The sequence below is a fragment of the Danio rerio genome, chromosome 24, assembly GCF_049306965.1.
Source record: "Danio rerio strain Tuebingen ecotype United States chromosome 24, GRCz12tu, whole genome shotgun sequence".
Taxonomy (NCBI): Eukaryota; Metazoa; Chordata; class Actinopteri; order Cypriniformes; family Danionidae; genus Danio; species Danio rerio.
The window spans coordinates 17602121-17620029 of NC_133199.1; the positions used below are offsets into that span (position 1 = coordinate 17602121).

A 17909-nucleotide genomic window follows, 5' to 3' on the forward strand; every position below is an offset into this window, starting at 1 on the left:
GTAAAGTTTATAATATAATTAGCACATATTAAGCCTCTTTAACATTATTAAATGTACATTTTAAATCTTGGGGCTCTATTTTGACTGTCCATGCGCAGAGCGCAAAACGCAGGGGGCAAACGGTTTCAGGGCGTGTCAAAACGCATTTTTGCTAATTTACGGACGGGAAAATGCGCTTTGCGCCAAGGCGCATGGGCTAAAAGGGTTGAGTTTATTTTCTTAATGAGTTATAGGTGTGTTTTGAGAATAAACCAATTAGAGTCTCAACTCCCATTCCCTTCAAGAGCCAGCTGCGTCACGCCAAGAGCGCATTCGCTATTTACAGGACGCAAAGTAAGTCTAAGTGAAAAAAATAAGCATTTTACAAGCAAACAGTTAACAGTTTTTTTAACAGAAAACTGTTAAACAGAGCATCTACTGCATAAGAATGAAAGATAAAGGACCTACTTTCACATTTGCTCTTGGATAGGGAAACCTTTACGCACAGACATCTATTAGCATATAAATAATTAATTTCGTTTGTTAAGCGAATCTAAGCTTGTTTTTAATAAAACAAATATAAATATGAATATAATAAATAATACTGCTAATAATAATAACATTATGCAAAAGCAAATTGTTATGAATGAACTGAAAAAGCCTCCCGAGATGAAGAAGACATAAAAGCAGTGATTTTTCATATTTAAGTAGGCTAGAAAATAATATCTTTTGTAACATTTTAATCCTTTATATTTATATCCTATATCTAATCTTATTATATCCTATATATATCCTAGACCAGAACGCCTATGGGCACACAAATGAGCGCTAATGCATTTGCCATTTAAACAGCGTAGCGCAACGCCTCAAAACGACTCTTGCACCAAGCTGAAACTACCCAAAGACTATTGCGCCACGTCTTGCGCCACACTGCGCCGGGTGTATGATAAGGCCCATTATGTGTTGGTTTTGAGTCACAGTTCTAAAGTTAAATTTGAAACAGTTTATTTTATTATCACCATCTGAGGTGAACTATCTGCTGCTGCTTTCAGTAGTATGGCAATAAATGTCATGTAAAATAACACTCAAAATCACATTGTTAACATTTAACACATGAGGTTAGGGCACAGACCACATGAGGTTAGGCAATTTGGCCTAAAATCAAAATTTCATTTAATTGAACATATTAAATCGATTGCGATTAATGAATGATTATTTTATTTTATTTATTTATTTATTTATTTATTTTTTTGCTCCCGCACAGGTTTTGTACAGTAAATTTGCTCACATATTACAGGTGAGAGATTTTTTTAAATGAAGGGTGCATTACTTGATTTTAAAATAACTGAAGGAAACACAAACTAACCACCAACTAAAATAATTTAATACATATTAACATTGAATAAATTAAATTAAAACACCTATTGTCTAAAATGACACCTAATGTCTCTTTTTCTAAATAAATAAATAACTTGCACTTTTGGAAACAAAATAAATTATTTTCAATGTTTTTCACTTAGTTTGCGACCACTCAAAGGGTACACCGGATACTCGATGCAGAAGTATAAACCAGATAGAGCGGGGTCACGTGACTTCACATGGTAGAAATGTAATCGGAACAAAATTTAAAATTTTATCAATCATAGGTTCTGGATGTCGATTTTGATTACCTTTCGTTTCATTGCAAGGCCTTTCATGAGGTGTACCTGAGGTCATTCTTTCCAGTTTTCTGTTGTTCAGCTGCAGGAAATAAAGCCCTCTCTAATATATAAATGTGAGGTGTTGGTTAGAACAAAAACACATTTTAATACTGTATTACTTTTATATTACTTCTATTCCGTACCATTGCTTATATATTGAACACAATTTAAATCAACCTTTAGGCTCGATTGTCACAATCACTCATGTTGGTCGTCAATCTGTGCTTGCGTTTGTTTTGATCCAGGAATGTAATATCTAGTTCAACTGCTGGGTGTCCAACTTACATACTGCACCTTTAACAAAGCCTTCTCATTTACTAGATATCGATTTTATAATTTAATTAGTATTTTATAGATTTAAATCAAATAAACAGAACAGTGTTATAAATGTTTTTTTGCTGTGATGTAATTTAACGTGTTTTATGTATTTAAACAATTCATGATTATTTTCTTTGTATGTGTGTGCGTGTGTGTGCGTGTGTGTATTTGTGCGCTTTTCGGATGATTTTCTGTGTATCACACTGTGTAATGTGCAATGCTGTGTGTTTCTTTTCTCATCTCTCATCATGCATCGTCTCCATCATGTAGACTTCTTGAAAATAGTGCAATCCTGGATCAGTACGAACGGGCTTCAATGAAATATGAAAATGTGGACCGGAGATATACACCAGCATGATAATAACACGGACATTTTAAAGACAAATTAATCAAAAACAGCCTACAGATGTAAAGGAGGACGTGGATCCGTTAACAAAGGAAGTGAAATGGGACGAAATCGCTTTTTCATTTTGGCGTGTTGCCTTTTTTAAGGTTACTTATTTATTACTGCGGAACACTACATGAAAGTTTGTTCATTTACACAAAAAATGTAAATTAGGACTTTTAGTGCATGCCATTTTGCCACCAAATGTTGTCTTTTTATTTGTTCAAGTGATTTTTTTTTTAAAACATTGCATATATTTGTGATTTTCAGCTCTTTTTATTCACAGGTTAATGTTAAGATTTTGATGCATGTTTCTTTATCAACTTAAAATGAGCAACGGTACATCTAAGTAGAGTATGAAACCCAAGACTAATTTCTTGTATATAGATTTAATTATAAATCATAAATATTATAAGAAATTGAATGACACTAAGCCCTTGCCCTCCCTGATAGTTCACTGTAAAAAGGATTAGTTTAACTCTTAAAAAAAAGTGTGTAAACCTGTTGCTTTTAAAGCTATTACTTGATTTACTTTATAAGTAAAAATAAACAATTGAACTATGTGGAGAATTATAAAAATTATATAAGTTAGGTCAACTTAAATGTTCCAAGATACAGATTTACTAACTTTTTTAAGCCAACTTTTAAGTCGCTTTTAAGGCAACGGGTTTACTAAATTTTTTAAGAAATGTAATTGCTTTTTTACAGTGTATAATTACTAACTGCATGTTAAAAATCATACAATTTATAACATAATTAAATTCAATGATTTGACCTTTCCTTTACATGATTAAGTTATGAATACTGTAAACTCTTTCAGTTGCTGTTGTAGGACAAAATGATGGTTCAAAGTATGTTAACATTTGCTACATTTTAGTAGCACACAAACTTTGTATGTTAACTGTGTTCAAGTTTTTGAGACTTACTTGATCAACAGCCCAGTCTCGAATACGACCAGAGTTTATGCTTTGTCAAAGAACAATAAACTGTTACTATAAATTATGAAATTAGGAATGGTAAATCTTCACCTTTCATTCTGTGTGATCCAGTAACCTGGGGTGAATATTAGATGTGATGTCAACGGAGCATTTTAAAATCCCAAATGCATGAGAACAGGGCTTTTCACACTGCAATTAGCTTCAGCTTAGATAACCCTGGGTTATCATTGTTCTACTTTTAGCCTGGGTAAAGTATTTTTTTGCCAGTAATTAATAAGTATCTACCTACAGTGGAGAGAAAAATTGGAGAATAGTGTTGATCTTTTAGAAATGTAGTGTATCGTTCAGTATTTGAAGAAATAAAACAAAAATTGTTAGAAATTGTTAAAGGTGCCATATAATAAAAAATCTGGATAGTCCAACCCAGGCATAGCTGAATAATAAAAGTTCAGTACATGGAAAAAACATGCCATGAGCCTCAAACATCTTCTTTTTTTAAAACTGTTGTGTCATGAAAATCTTGAGTGTAAAATCCCAGTGAAAAAAACAGGCCAATCAGAAAACTCACTGCGTTCAATTGGTCACAATGTTTATAGTTAGATTACAACAATATTTTCTCAGAAATTATTTGAGCATGTATAAAACAAACTATGCATGGGAGACTCTTATTTTGAAAATGGAAGAGGTAAAAAAAAAAAGTAAAGAGGTGGTTTTTTGAAGCAGGCAGTCAAATTTGTCCACAGGGGGTTCACAGCTTGCAAAATGCAGGATATACGAATAGCAATTTCAGTGCCACCATGAAAAATCATTTGTTAGTTTAATGTGTATATTGTGAAATTTGCCACATATGTTTGTAATGAGGCAACAGACACGTTTAAAGTTCTCAAATTAGTGTTTGAGGCATGTTTATGCATTATGTCCTACAATCAGCTCTCACTGGGAGTGAAAGAAAGCAGATGAACTTTGTAAAACGTATAAAGAGGTTGACATTAATTCCTTTTAACATTCATTTTTGTGAAAGCTTTAAAATACAATTTTGTCCTTATATTGAGTAAAATTATAATTTAACGAATGTTTCATACAAAATATAACTCAGGAAGGCAACACGGTGGCTCAGTGGTTAGCATTGTCACCTCACAGCAAGAAGGTCACTGGTTCTATTCCTGGCTGGGTCAGTTGGCATTTCTGTGTGGAGTTTGCATGTTTTCCCTTTGTTCGTGTGGGTTTCTTCTGGTTATTCTGGTTTCCCCACAGTCCAAAGACATGAACTAGAGGTGAATTAGATAAAACAAAATTGGCTGTAGTGTATGTGTGCGTATGAGTGAGTATGGATGTTTCCCAATACTGGGTTGCAGCTGGAAGAGCATCCAGTGTGTAAAGAGTGTGCTGGATAAGTTGATGGTTCATTCTGCTGTGACGACCCCTAAAAAATAAAGGGGCAAGGCGAAGGAAAATTAATTATTGAATATAACTCAGGAACAAACTAAATTTCTCTGGTTGCTTAAAGATATCTCCCTCACTCCTCCAAATTAAAAATAAATCTCCCTACCACTTCATTTGAAAAATATTGTTAACAAGGCATTGACTTGGTTTGTTAAAATTACAGCAGGCACTGACACAAGCTGCAGATCATTAGAGCAGAGCCTATTGATGTTCAGCCCACTCCAAATATTTTCAAAACCAAGCTTTTTATTCTAGAGGTAATTTCTGTGCTTATGAATATCATGTAAAACCAATTCTGGAGATTTTTTTTTACCTTAACAACTTACCTACAATGTAGAAAAATGTACATATTGAATCTATACCACGTTTAGCTCATTTTTGAAATGTGAAATTCAGGATTGTCTTTGCCTGGTGTTTGGTGTAGAAAAAGCCCTATTCTCTCTAGTATGTCAAATGTACTTATTTTAATTAATCACTACTCTAATTCAGATGGGTTGTCAGTGTTTCTGTCTGTGTGATCATTGTCATGACATTTGTGTTTTAGAATTGAGACACTATAAGCAAAGTAAATGATATGCTATTGAAGAATTTATTGATAAATTTGCATTATGGGTGAATGTTTCACTTTCTTATAATACGTAAACAAAATGTCATCTGACGTGGAAGGCACAAAGGTTTGTTTCAACCCTTTTACTTTTATAAATGTTATACATATTCATGTTATATATCTTTAGTATTTATTATTTTAAAATATCATTCTAGGAGTGACTCAAAATAAACTTTAATCATTATAAAATAATAGAAAAGCTGTATTATAGTGGATGCAACAAATTGTGAAATAATCATATTAAAATTGATAAACGATAATATTTAATGATACTTTTTATAATGTTGTTTGACCCTACATTTGATTCACTTATTCTATTTAAATGATTTTGAGATTTTGACAACTTTAGATGTCGAAAAGTTGAAACCAAGCAAAGAGAATTGAATCACCAAGAGGCGATTGTAACAGCCTTGGTAATCACAGGAGACATTTTAACCAATCAAAATAACTTTTGAATGGTATTTTATCTCTATGTAAACATGAATGTCTACAGTACCATAGATCTGTTTTAGATGTGAGTTTGAATAACATCTTCATTTCTTTACAGGCTGTTCCATCATTCCCTCCACCTCTCGTGACTGACATCTTGTGGAAATGGCCTTAAAGAACTTGAAGAGGTTGACATTGTGACATTTTTTGTCAATTTTTAGTATTTGTCTGGGAATATCTTGACACCGATTCATGTTCAGTATCAGATACTGTGAAGCTCTTGGAGACTTCAACATTTTTTCAGATTCTGGACTGAAACTGAATATACAAACTGATGTACATGTTTCATTCAGTGGGATATGAACATGTTTTTATTTCTTCTGATTTGATGATTGTAATGCTCAGATTATTTTTCAATACAATCTGTAATGTCCTAAGTAAGTGCAAAACGTTTTTACTTTACAAGAAACATAGATCAAGACCTTTAAAACACAACCATACAGTCAAATACATGAACCAAGGGGTAAACTAGTTTCAAATTCTCTAGGTGATTTCACTGTGACTTTTGCCTGGTTAGACGTCTCTGACTAGCATCTCTCACAAGACTTGTTCTCTTAATGTGCAACATTAAGGTCAGTTATGGTCATGTCTATGCATACAGTAAAATATGAGTGTTCCGAGCAACTTTACAGATACAGTAAATTGGTATCAACTGAAAGACAAGCACATATCAGAATATTTCCCTTCTACGATTACGATTTCTGAAACCTATCATTTGATTAAGTATTTAGTTAATATATTTGAATGATGCTGACTGAATATTTTAAATAAAGTGAATCAAACCTATTGTGGACTGCTTTGGACCTTTATTTTTTTTTATTAAAGAGCCTCTGTTATACATTAAAAAAGGTCATATTGTGGTTTTGGAAGTCATTAACAACATTCTGATATGCATGCAGGGTCCATAAACACTTACATTGTCTTATAATATGCATTTACTTTTGCCCAATTATCCCTACGACTCCCATATGATTTGTTTAGCAATTCATTTGTTCCCAAACCCCTCTTTAGCGCAATGTTAATTGATATGATCACCCAGTTTGTTGTGACTGGTCGACTGCGTTCAGCGTGAGACAGAGAGAAATGCCCATCACAGCTTATCAACAAGCAGTCAGAGTGCACAGTGTTTTTTTTTTTGTGAGCCCAATGCAGGAGTGCACTAAAGCAATAACCATACTACTTAACCATAAATCAAAACAGTGACACACATTCGGTAATAATGCACTCAGTGGCAAAAGCTGAACTATTTCAACATAATCTCACGGCAATTCGTAACTTTTTAATTTAGTGGCTAATTCGTACGAATTTGTACAATCTAATTCGTACATTTTAGTACGATTTGCTCATCCCCCTGAAACTTGACAAGCGCATATTTGTAGGAACAGCTGACAGTGCCCATAGCAACAACAAACGGCAGTGGATTGCGAGCTCACAAACGCATTAAAATCCTTAAAGCGGCACGTGTTGCATTTTCAACATGGTTTTAGATCTATATGAGAATATAAAGAGTTAATTAGATACAGTACAAGCGATTGCAAAAGACAAAACAATTAAATTAACAATTAACAATTGTTAAAAATTAACAATTAACAATTCAATACATAATTTGCAAGCTGGAGAAAACAAGGAGGCAACCATTTTAATCACACTTACACTTGTAAAATGGAAGAAGAAACTGATCCATGAAGTGTGTACTGTAAAGTTCCTGTCAAGCTCTGACAAAGCGCCATACATCAATAGTCTTTTCTTATCCTTTATTTAACAAACGGCTGATGAATTCCTCATTGTAAGCGTGTAGTTTGCTGAAGCACTCATCAGAAAAATGATGGGAACAGAGCATAAGGCTGGGGCTAAAATGCTGAGGTATTTTTGCAAAAATAAACTTCAACCACTGATTCCTCACGGCCTCATCTTTGGGCAGAGAAAGTAACTTTAAGTTTTCCTCACACTTCAGAGCACAGCGTCTTCTGAATGATTCAGCCGACATCTGCTACAGCTTTTTTTCTAGAGTGTTTGTGGGCGGAGCCGGGGGTTTAAATCTGTTTGGGTCTGCACGTGCAACTAATGAGTGGGGCTCCACGTTTCTTATTGACGTCACGCATGGCACAGCTAAAGAATCATAAACACGCAATTCATTTGAACCACTATTGAGTTGACTCTTTTATAGATGAATCAATAGTTTTAAACATGGTGCACTTTTAGATTTAAGCCTTAACTGGATATTTCACTTCACTGAAAGTTGTTACATACTGCATGAAAGGTCATTTTCAAAAACCTATAACAGGGGCTCTTTAATTATTTGTGGTTAATTTTGTATGTTGTATTAAAAAATGTTCAGTGATCCAGCTTACATAGATTATACAAGGCACAGGGAAACACTGAAACTGAAACACTGGCCAATTTAGTGTAGGGTGGCCAATCTACATTGATTATACATTCCACGAGTAAGAGCAGAGTGTTTAATTAGCGGAGTGATAGCACAGTTTTGTTTAAAATAATGCAATGCAAACAACATTATGTGACATATCCAAGTTCAAAAAAGGACACATTGTTGGTACGTATCTAAGACAGCAAGTCTTTGTGAAGTATCAAAAGCCACTGCATCCACGGTAATATCAGCATGCCACTAAGATGGACGAACCACATCCAAGAGCAACTGTGGGTGCAACCCAGATTGTATCCAAAAGAACATAAAATCACAGCTCCCCAACTCACTGCAGAACTAAATTTGCACCTCAACACTCCTGTTTCCATCAAAACTCTTGGTCGGGTACTCCACAGGCTTAATATACAGGGCTATAGCCAAACCTTGTCACTCTTGCCAATGTCCAAAGTCAATTTCAATGGTGCCAATGTGAAGCATGTATTGTTCTCAGATGAGTCCACCTTCACTGTCTTTCCCACATCCAGGAGAGTTACAGTCTAAAGACCTGCAAAGAAGTGTACCTAGCTGCATGCCTAAAGTGAAGCATGGGGGTGTATCACTGATAGGTAAGGGACAATAACTGTGTTGAAGGTATACTGCGGTTTGGAAAAGTCAAGGTTTTAAAGCTGTCAAAATTATCTGCTATACCGTCCCTAAGGTATGAGTAAGTTTTTTTTTTACATTACTTTTAGTTTGTTTTTTCAGGACAGCATTATCTCCAGCAGAAAAGATCTCCAAAGTTACTGTTTTAAATTAAACAATTTGTGTTTTTGAAACAAATGAAGACAGCAGAAGTCAATAATTCATTTTAATTATTTAGCTGGACATGTTTATTGCTTCAAAATATTTTAAATGTTTCTCAAATTAAAATATATTGTGTAAAAAGGGAAAAAAGGTTTTTTTTTTTTTTTTTTTACCCAGACATGTAAGAAGAGCATATTAGAGCAGTGATGTCAATACTGTAATACTGTGATATTTATATCCAAGGTTATCATACCATAATCTTATATCGACCCATGCCTAATCAGTGATAGTTTAGGCTGTAATATCATGGCTTTCCTAATGGCGTGTGCTAGATGGGCAGGTCACTGCCAGGGCTCCCGATTTTGGAGGACCGTGTGCACCCAACGGTTCAAACACTGTATCTTGAAGGTGTTGCTGTATATCAGGATGATAATGCACCAATACACACAGCAAGACCGGTAACAGAGTGGTTTGATGAACTTGAAAATGAAGTTGATCATCTCCCATGGCCTGCACAGTCACCAGAACTAAATACTATTAAGCCACTTTGAAGTGTTTTAGAGAATCAGGAAAGGTTTTTTTCCCCCCACCAGCATCATGTAGTGACCTAGCCACAATCCTGTAAAAAAATTGGCTCAAAATCTTTCTGGCCACTCTGCGGGACATCTGAAGGTCATTCCCAAGATAAATTGATGCTGTATGGCTGCAAAAGCAGGATTTGGGGCATATTTGAAGTGAGAATTATTAGCCCTCCTGAATTACTAACCTCTCTTTACCCATTTTTAAAACACATTTCTAAACATAATAATAACTAATTTCTAATAACTAATCTTTTTTTATATTTGCCATGATGGCAGCTACATAATATTTTACTAGATATAGATAGTATTCAACTTAAAGTGCAATTTAAAGGTTTAACTAGATTGGCGATTGACGTGAACACGTTTTGTGTAACAATGGGGAACAATTTGTGTAACAAGGATGAAATTCGGAGAGTTTGGAGACTTGTTGACTTTTAATTTGTAAAATAAAAAATAAAAACAGTAAGTGTGAAGTCAACAACAAATGCCTTCCAGTTCAATAAACTAAATCGCCTTATAATAAGTTAGCCTATATTACAGGATATATTTATTTTCTCAACAATTATTTCAATTCAAATCAACACAAATTATGTTTAGGATGCCATAACTTTAAAATAATAAATGTTGTTGAACATCTGTGAGAAAATTTGACAAATATGATGTTTAGTTTCTTCCACAGGCAGTCATTTGCTTCATCCTTAAATTATATATATTATATTATGTTCTACTTAAAAAAAAGTCATATCCTGGAAGGTTTGATGGTAAATTAATTGATGAGGTATCCTTTTATATTCGTGGACTCTGATTTGAGGCTTTTATTATGAAAAAACTAAATAGCGTGAAGCCAACAAATAATGACTTCTAGTTCAGTGTGTTGGTTAAACGACAAGACATGTGAAAGTCATTAAAATACGTTCTTTAAATTTATGCACGTTATATCTTTTATTTAGAGCAATATATTTGTTGTACTCATTATGTCTTCTTTAGTATTGAGAATTGGAAGGACGACAAATTGTGTGCAGCACATATTAAAACGTGTGCATGTCAGATTACAGCAACCGAGATCATCTTTACTGACACTAGATCCCGTGTTTCAGACAAACCACTGCCCCTGTTCAAAGTGGGCATTTTATCACACTCGCTCGCTTTATACAGGAGTTTATTTGTGTAGTAGGAAAGATGAGCAGAAGGACACCGATCAACTGTCAGTCTCCAGAAGTCCACACACTCCTTCCAGAGGGTCTGCAACACAGAAAGGTAACGTTACGTGTTTAAAACTTATTTTAATGTGTTATAAATGTTAAGTAAGTAACGATTAAAGTACTTACTGGTGTTTATTTACTTTTTACATGTTATATAACCAAAGATTGGTTATATACATATGCACTATACTTAAGTATTACAGAACTTAATAAATGGGTCATTATCAAGTTAAATTGCCTTTGAGACATTAAAAAGGTTTTTGATTTAACCACATAGTTGTTGCATTAATTAGACATTAGCTGTTAGAAATAAATGTTGGTCAAGCTCCAGCACTTTTTCAAAATAAAACCCAATATCTAAAATATTTTGTTAAACTTTCAAACTTAAACAAATTATTTATAAACCTAGCAAAAAAATCCTATGTGATTTCTTAACTATAGAATAATGGACATTTATTTTCATAAAAGTTTAACATGACAGTGGTAAACAAGATTACAGGGTGGATATTGGTATGTATTTTTATTTCAAACAGTCAATGAGCTCCTTTATATGGACTTTAGAAGGATATCCTTTATATAGACTGAGAAAGATATTGCTGGTAAAGTATGTGTGTATAAGAGTTGTTACATAAAACTAACTAATTAACAATAAATAAATACATTAAAAAAATACATTTTATTAAATAAATAAAGTGTCAATAAAAAAAGAAAATGATTTGTGACAGGACATTGTTTGGCTAAAGATAGCATTTCTTCAACACATGTTTTACCTGCAGCTGATAAAGTGCCTCCTAAATATGCTCTTTGTACACAGTTTAAAAGCTTAATTTTTTTTTTTTCAGATTTTTAATTTTTTTTATTATTATTTTATTCATTCATATTTCACTGTGACATGGTGGAAATGTTAAGCTTGACAATATTCAGTTTCAAACACAATATGGGGAAAAATAGGAAACGAAAGTTAGTTTAGATACTTACTGTGTGCACAGCAGATAGGCCTGTCATGGTATCTATTTTTTGTGGTTTGATATATAGCAACAAATGTTATTGCGATAAACAATATTATCATTATTTTAAGACCATTTTGACACTATAATAGCATCGTAATGCAAGTACACCCCTCCAAAGAACACAATATTTTATTCTTAAGAATATTTAATTATAGTCATTTTAACAATTTAATAATTAGGTATTGTAATTTCATAGAAAACGTATATCCTAAACAAATAAATAATAATATTAATACTATATACTAATACTATAATAATTAATAGTAAATACTATAGTGTTTTTTTTAACCATACTAACACTGACAGATTATAAACGTAATCAGCTACAATGTGGCTAGAACTAGAATAGTTTTTCATGTATGGGCGATATATGTTGCATCACCAAAAATGATTGAAAACATGTCTGTGTGTTGTACGATAAGTCAATATATTGATTATTGTGACAGGCCGAACAGCAGATGTTTTAACCTCCTCTGTAGAGGGTTTCTTATTCGAGCATTTACTACATTATGATGGAGTGGACAACAATTTTAAGGACCAATGCAAAATGGTTAATAATGTTATGAAAACAAAATAAACGTTATCAAAATGACATATTTTAACAAATAACTTGTTTAAGACTTAACTTGTTTTTTTTTTTAATCTTTTCAATTTTATCTAATTTACCTACTTTTTAGATTCACTGAAGTTGGCTGTGTAGTGTGTGGGACATGGAAAAATCACATTCATTCAGTAAAAGAATATTGGAAAATTTGACAGACATATTTCAAAACACTTCTAATTCTACCCGCTTGTGTGTAAAGGTTTTACCAATTATATTAAAACATCAGAAGTTCATTATTTCGCATTAAGTTCATATAGGACTGATTCAATCATGTGAGACATCAAAGGCACTTTATAGTGATAATAGCCCAAATACATTGTAAACATACAATATACAAAAGGTGTAACAGGGAGAAATGTGTTAACATTTTATGAAGAATGCTATGTAACTGACAATTTTATATCTGTAATGTACTTCAGCAGTAAAAACAAACAAACAACAAAAAAAACATTATTTTTCTGTTATTGTAACTTTGTTCAATTTTTAAAGGGTACTTCCAAAAATTGAAATTATGTCATGATTTACTCACTTAGACTTGTTCTAAATGAGTTAACCTTTTTTTTCCATAAAAGAAGAAGAAATGAAGAAAAGAAGAATGTTGGAAACATTGACTCATTTTTATAATTAGTTAGTAAATGCAGTTAATGTATTACTAAATGCTCAATCTAAATGGTTTATTTGAATCAGAATTTGTTGACCCAATAACAGATGCAATCAGATTGGTCCAGTTTAAAAATGAATAATTCGGTACGATTTGGTACAATGTTTTGGACTCAAATGTAGTAGTAGTGGTAATTAAAAGTAAACATTTTCTAAAATAAAAAAAAAAACTTTAATAAAGTACTGATAGTGAAGTAAACAGTACAGTTTTGATTAAAAAAAATACAAAAGGACTGCCCATCATTGTTAGTTGAGGATTGTTACAAAACAAAATCACAAATAAATCTAGCCATTGTGATTTTATAGGCATTACAAAATTGCAGTAAAATAATATTTGTAAAAATTTACTTGTAGATTGAATTGTAGCTGTTCAGTAAATAAATGTCTCCTTTCCTCAACAGTTAAACAAGCTGGCAAAGATTTCACCTATTTGATCGTAGTGCTCATTGGACTCGGTGTAACAGGTAACCAGGTCTGGATTGACGACTCTTATGTTTCAGGGCCCCATTCTCTGTTCTTACTGTGCCAGAAAACCAACAGAAAGCACCAACATGCATTTCCTAATGATGATAACAGGATGATGTCTAAATAGTGATATTAGTTATATTTTATTCACTTTGGATTTTGTATCAGCAAAATGTTCATTATTGCTAACATAGTAATTAATTTTAGCAACATGCAGGTCATGAGTTTAGACATTCTAGGAATGCTAACCATTTTTGTTATGCTGACAAAATGCTAACTCATTTGCATTAAAACATGCTAATAACAGTATATGTTATGAATATGCTAAAACATACATGTGGCTATGTAGTAAATGGTCATTCGTTCTAGTAATGCTTGCAATGGTTTAAACATGTTAAGAAATTTGCAATGTATTGCTTAAAGACAAAATTATCTGTTTACATATATTATGTAATAACCAAATACTATTTAATAAAAATGCAACAAAATTACTAAAATTAACAACTACTTCATTATAGTTTATTATTGTTCAGTAGTTTTTTTTTTTTTAATGATTTTAGTAATTTTGTGTATGATATTTTTCCACGCACATAGTGATCTTAACAACTTTGAACTCATTCATTAATTTTCTTGTCGGCTTAGTCCCTTTATTAATCTGTGGTCGCCACAGCGGAATGAACCGCCAACTTATCCAGCAAGTTTTTACACAGCGGATGCCCTTCCAGCCGCAACCCATCTCTGGGAAACATCCACACACACTCATACACTACGGACAATTTAGCCTACCCAATTCACCTGTACCGCATGTCTTTGGACTGTGGGGGAAACCAGAGCACCCGGAGGAAACCTACACAAAGGCAGGGAGAACATGCAAACTCCACAAAGAAACGCCAACTGAGCCGAGGTTCGAACCAGCGACCTTCTAGCTGTGAGGCTACAACACTTCCTACTGCGCCATATAACATATAAATAAACAAGTATTTATATTTCATTTCAGCTCCAAAGTCTTTTTTTTTGTTAACGATAACACTGACTCAAATACAATACATGAGACAGACATTATAATCATACAAATCAGTTAAATTCATATGTATTTATATAGCACTTTTTACTATATATATATATATATATATATATATATATATATATATATATATATATATATATATATATATATATATATATATATATATTGTGTCAATACAGCTAGCCATAGTCATAACATGATAAAGCCATCACTTTGCAAAACTGTGGAACCTTTTAGCAATTCAGGCAGGCAGGCAGGTTATAATCATTTCTATGCATATTTTTTTTAATTTGTATATACATATTATTCAGCAGTATAATAAGTGAACCGATTAATGTTTTCTAATCGCTTTAGGTGGCCTGCTGTATGTGGTCTTTCAAGAACTCTTTTCCTCTTCAAGCCCAAGCAAAATCTATGGAAAAGCTTTCGAGAGGTGCAGATCTCATCCAGAGGTCAGTGATTCATTAGCTATATATATCACATATGTGTAAACCTAATGTCTGAAATGCATGAATAAATCAGCCTGTTGACTACAACTTGTGATCTAATCATATTGAGCTAATCATATTCATCTGTAACATATGTTCATAGTTTTTCTACTGTAGTGTGCATACAGTACATCTTTTACCTCATTTAAACATTATAATATGTCTATGTTGAGAGGTAAGCATGATAGAACACCCAATAAAGGGGGAGAGCATGCTCAGAGCCTGGCGGCTAATCAGCAGGCCAAAAACTAGAATAAACAGGTGTTGCTTATTATTTCTGATTGGCCTGCTGATTAGCCGCCGGGCTCTGAGCATGCTCTCCCCCTTTATTGGGTGTTCGATCATGCTTACCTCTCCACAGTCTATATTAAGTAAACCTATAAATTACAGTGCATCCAGAAAGTATTCATAGCGCTTTCCTTTTTCACACATTTTTTTACAGCCTTATTCCGAAGTGAATAAAATTTATTTATTTCCTCAATTCTACACACAATACCCCATAATGACACTGTGAAAAAAAGAGTTTTTGAAATTGTTTAAAATGTATTAAAAATAAAATACCTGAAAAATCACATGAAAATAAGTATTGACAGCCTTTGCCATAAAGCTCTAAATTGAGCTCAGGTATATTCTGTTTCCACTGATCATTCATGAGGTGTTTCAGCAGCTTAATTGGAGTTCACCTGTGGTAAATTCAGTTGATTGGGCATGATTTGAATTTGAAAAGGCATACACCTGTCTATATAAGGTCTCAGGGTTGACAGTGCATGTCAAAACACAAACCAAGCATGAAGACAAAGGAATTGTTTGTAGACCTCAGAGACAGGATTGTCTCCAGACTCGGGAGGGTTGCAGAAAAAAATTCTGCTGCTCTGAAAGTTCCAATGAGCACAGTGGCCTCCATCATGCGTAAGTAGAAGATGTTTAGAATCACCAGGACTCTTCCTAGAGCTGGCCAGCCATCTAAGCTGAGTGATCGGGTGGAAGAGCCTTAGTCAGGGAGGGGATCAGTAACCCGATAGTCACTCTGTCTGAGCTTCAGCGTTCTTCTGTGGAGAGAGGAGAACTTTACAGAAGGACAACCATCTGTGTAGCAAGTAGATCTGTGTATGGTAGATTGGCCAGATGGAAGCCCATCTGGAATTTGCCAAAAGGCATCTGAAGGACTCTCAGAGCATAAGAAACAAAATTCTCTGGTCTGATGAGACATAAATTGAACTCTTTGGAGTGAATGCCATGCGTTACGTTTGGAGAAAACCATGTACTGCTCATCTCCAGGCTAATACCATACCATGTTTTTCAGCCGCAGAAACTGGAAGAATAGTTAGGATAGAGGGAAAGATGAATGCAGCAATGTACAGAGACATCCTGAATGAAAACCTGCTTCAGAGTGCTCTTGACCTCAGACTTGGGCAATGGTTCATCTTCCAGCAGGGTAATGACCCAAAACACACTGCCAAAATATGGAGTGGCTTTACAACAACTCTGTGAATGTTCTTGAGTGGTCCAGCCAGAGCCCAGACTTAAATCCTATTGAACCTTATGGAGAGATCTGAAAATGGCTGTACACCGTTTCTTCCTTTTTAACTTGATAGAGCTTGAGAGGTAGTGCTAGAGGAATGGGCAAAAAATCCCAAAGACCTGTGCCAAGCTTGTGGCGTCATATTCAAAAAGACTTGAGGCTGTAATTGCTGCTAAAGGTGCATAAAAAAGGATTGAACAAAGGCTGTGAATACTTATGTTTATGTGATTTTTCAGGTTTTTTTACTTTTAATAAATTTGCAACAATTTCAAAAACTCTTTTTTGCACATTGTCATTATGGGGTATTGAGTGTAGAATTTTGAGGAAATAAGTGAATTCAATCCATTTTGGAATAAGGCTGTAACATAAAAAAATTTGGAAAAAGTGAAGCGCTATGAATATTTTCCGGATGCATGCACATTTAACTTGAGTATGTTTGCACTCTGGTTAAATGTTAACTGCATTTCGTTACCCTATACTCAACATGTGTATTGACAATAAATAAAATACGTTTAATCGATGTTGATGGTGACTCTATGCTAACCTATATTTGCTAAGGTAATTGGAGCTTTTGGAGAGCCTATTAAAGGCTTTGGGGAAACTAGTAGACGTGGCAGAAGGCAACAAGTCAGGTAAAATACATAATATCAGTAAACTCAAACTCTTCTGTGAGATCTCATATCTCAATTATTACATATTTGTTTTTTTTTTTCTTTAGTCATTTGGAGTACATGAAGGATGGACTCAAGTACATGCGGCTGAAATTCTACATTGAGGGATCTGAACCAGGATTGCGAGGAACTGTTCATTCAGAATCAAAGGAGGTATGATGTAATATCACAAAAAGAAAATAAGTTTGTTTCATGCAAAGATGTGTTTTTTTACAGTTTTTCCTTTGTGACAGAATCCTGAGACAGGGAAGTATGAATTTCGGTATATTTTTGTGGAGATAGACACATATCCGAGGAGAACAATCGTCATTGAAGACAACAGATGAAACGAGTTTTGTAACGGTGTTAAATGCATATTGATGATTTTCAGTAGCAGACAGTGTTTTTCTTCTGATTGCTGAATTTATACTGGTGTTCTAATTAATCAAGCTTGGATTTGTCATGCTTGAATTTTGATGTGTCGCAAGATTGCGTTAATAACTGTGTATCTAGAAATTTTGACAAAGTCAAATATTGTGCATTTTGTACAAGGATTTATATGTTTGTTTTTGTGGAATTAGTGGTTTGCAATAAATATTATATAGGAAAGCATTTTAATCCATGCAATTTGAAATACAGATTAATAAAGCTATTTGATGCCATTATTGAAAA

General features: G+C 33.6%; 2 protein-coding genes across 4 annotated transcripts in view; both read left to right on the forward strand.

Moving 5' to 3' along the window:
- Positions 1 to 6645, forward strand: part of neto1l (neuropilin (NRP) and tolloid (TLL)-like 1, like) — a 239150-nt gene extending 232505 nt beyond the window's left edge. For 2 of the 3 annotated variants that reach the window (XM_021470299.3, XM_021470298.3), the window contains one exon: positions 2268 to 3389. Coding sequence is in view for 1 of the 3 variants with exons in the window: in XM_021470298.3 (XP_021325973.1) it covers positions 2268 to 2355 (88 nt within the window). In the remaining 2 variants the exon portion in view is untranslated. Of the gene's footprint in view, positions 1 to 2267; positions 3390 to 5917 lie in introns of those variants that run through there. The other variant, XM_005162662.6, reaches the window with a different exon arrangement.
- A 3799-nt stretch (positions 6646 to 10444) lies between these two features.
- timm21 (translocase of inner mitochondrial membrane 21) lies at positions 10445 to 17909 on the forward strand. Its single transcript, NM_001386503.1, has 6 exons — positions 10445 to 10866; positions 13487 to 13549; positions 14932 to 15029; positions 17146 to 17219; positions 17306 to 17411; positions 17492 to 17909. The coding sequence occupies exons 1-6, from the start codon at positions 10584 to 10586 to the stop codon at positions 17582 to 17584; spliced, it is 717 nt and encodes a 238-aa protein (NP_001373432.1). The 5' UTR covers positions 10445 to 10583; the 3' UTR covers positions 17585 to 17909.

What these genes read in the sequence shown, in the direction of transcription:
- timm21 (NM_001386503.1), top strand. Translation starts at nt 10,584, where the DNA reads ATGTCTTCTTTAGTATTGAGAATTGGAAGGACGACAAATTGTGTGCAG. An exon ending in CATTGGACTCGGTGTAACAG is followed by an intron (nt 13,550 to 14,931) that starts GTAACCAGGTCT and finishes TAATCGCTTTAG; the next exon opens with GTGGCCTGCTGTATGTGGTC. An exon ending in GGTGCAGATCTCATCCAGAG is followed by an intron (nt 15,030 to 17,145) that starts GTCAGTGATTCA and finishes ATATTTGCTAAG; the next exon opens with GTAATTGGAGCTTTTGGAGA.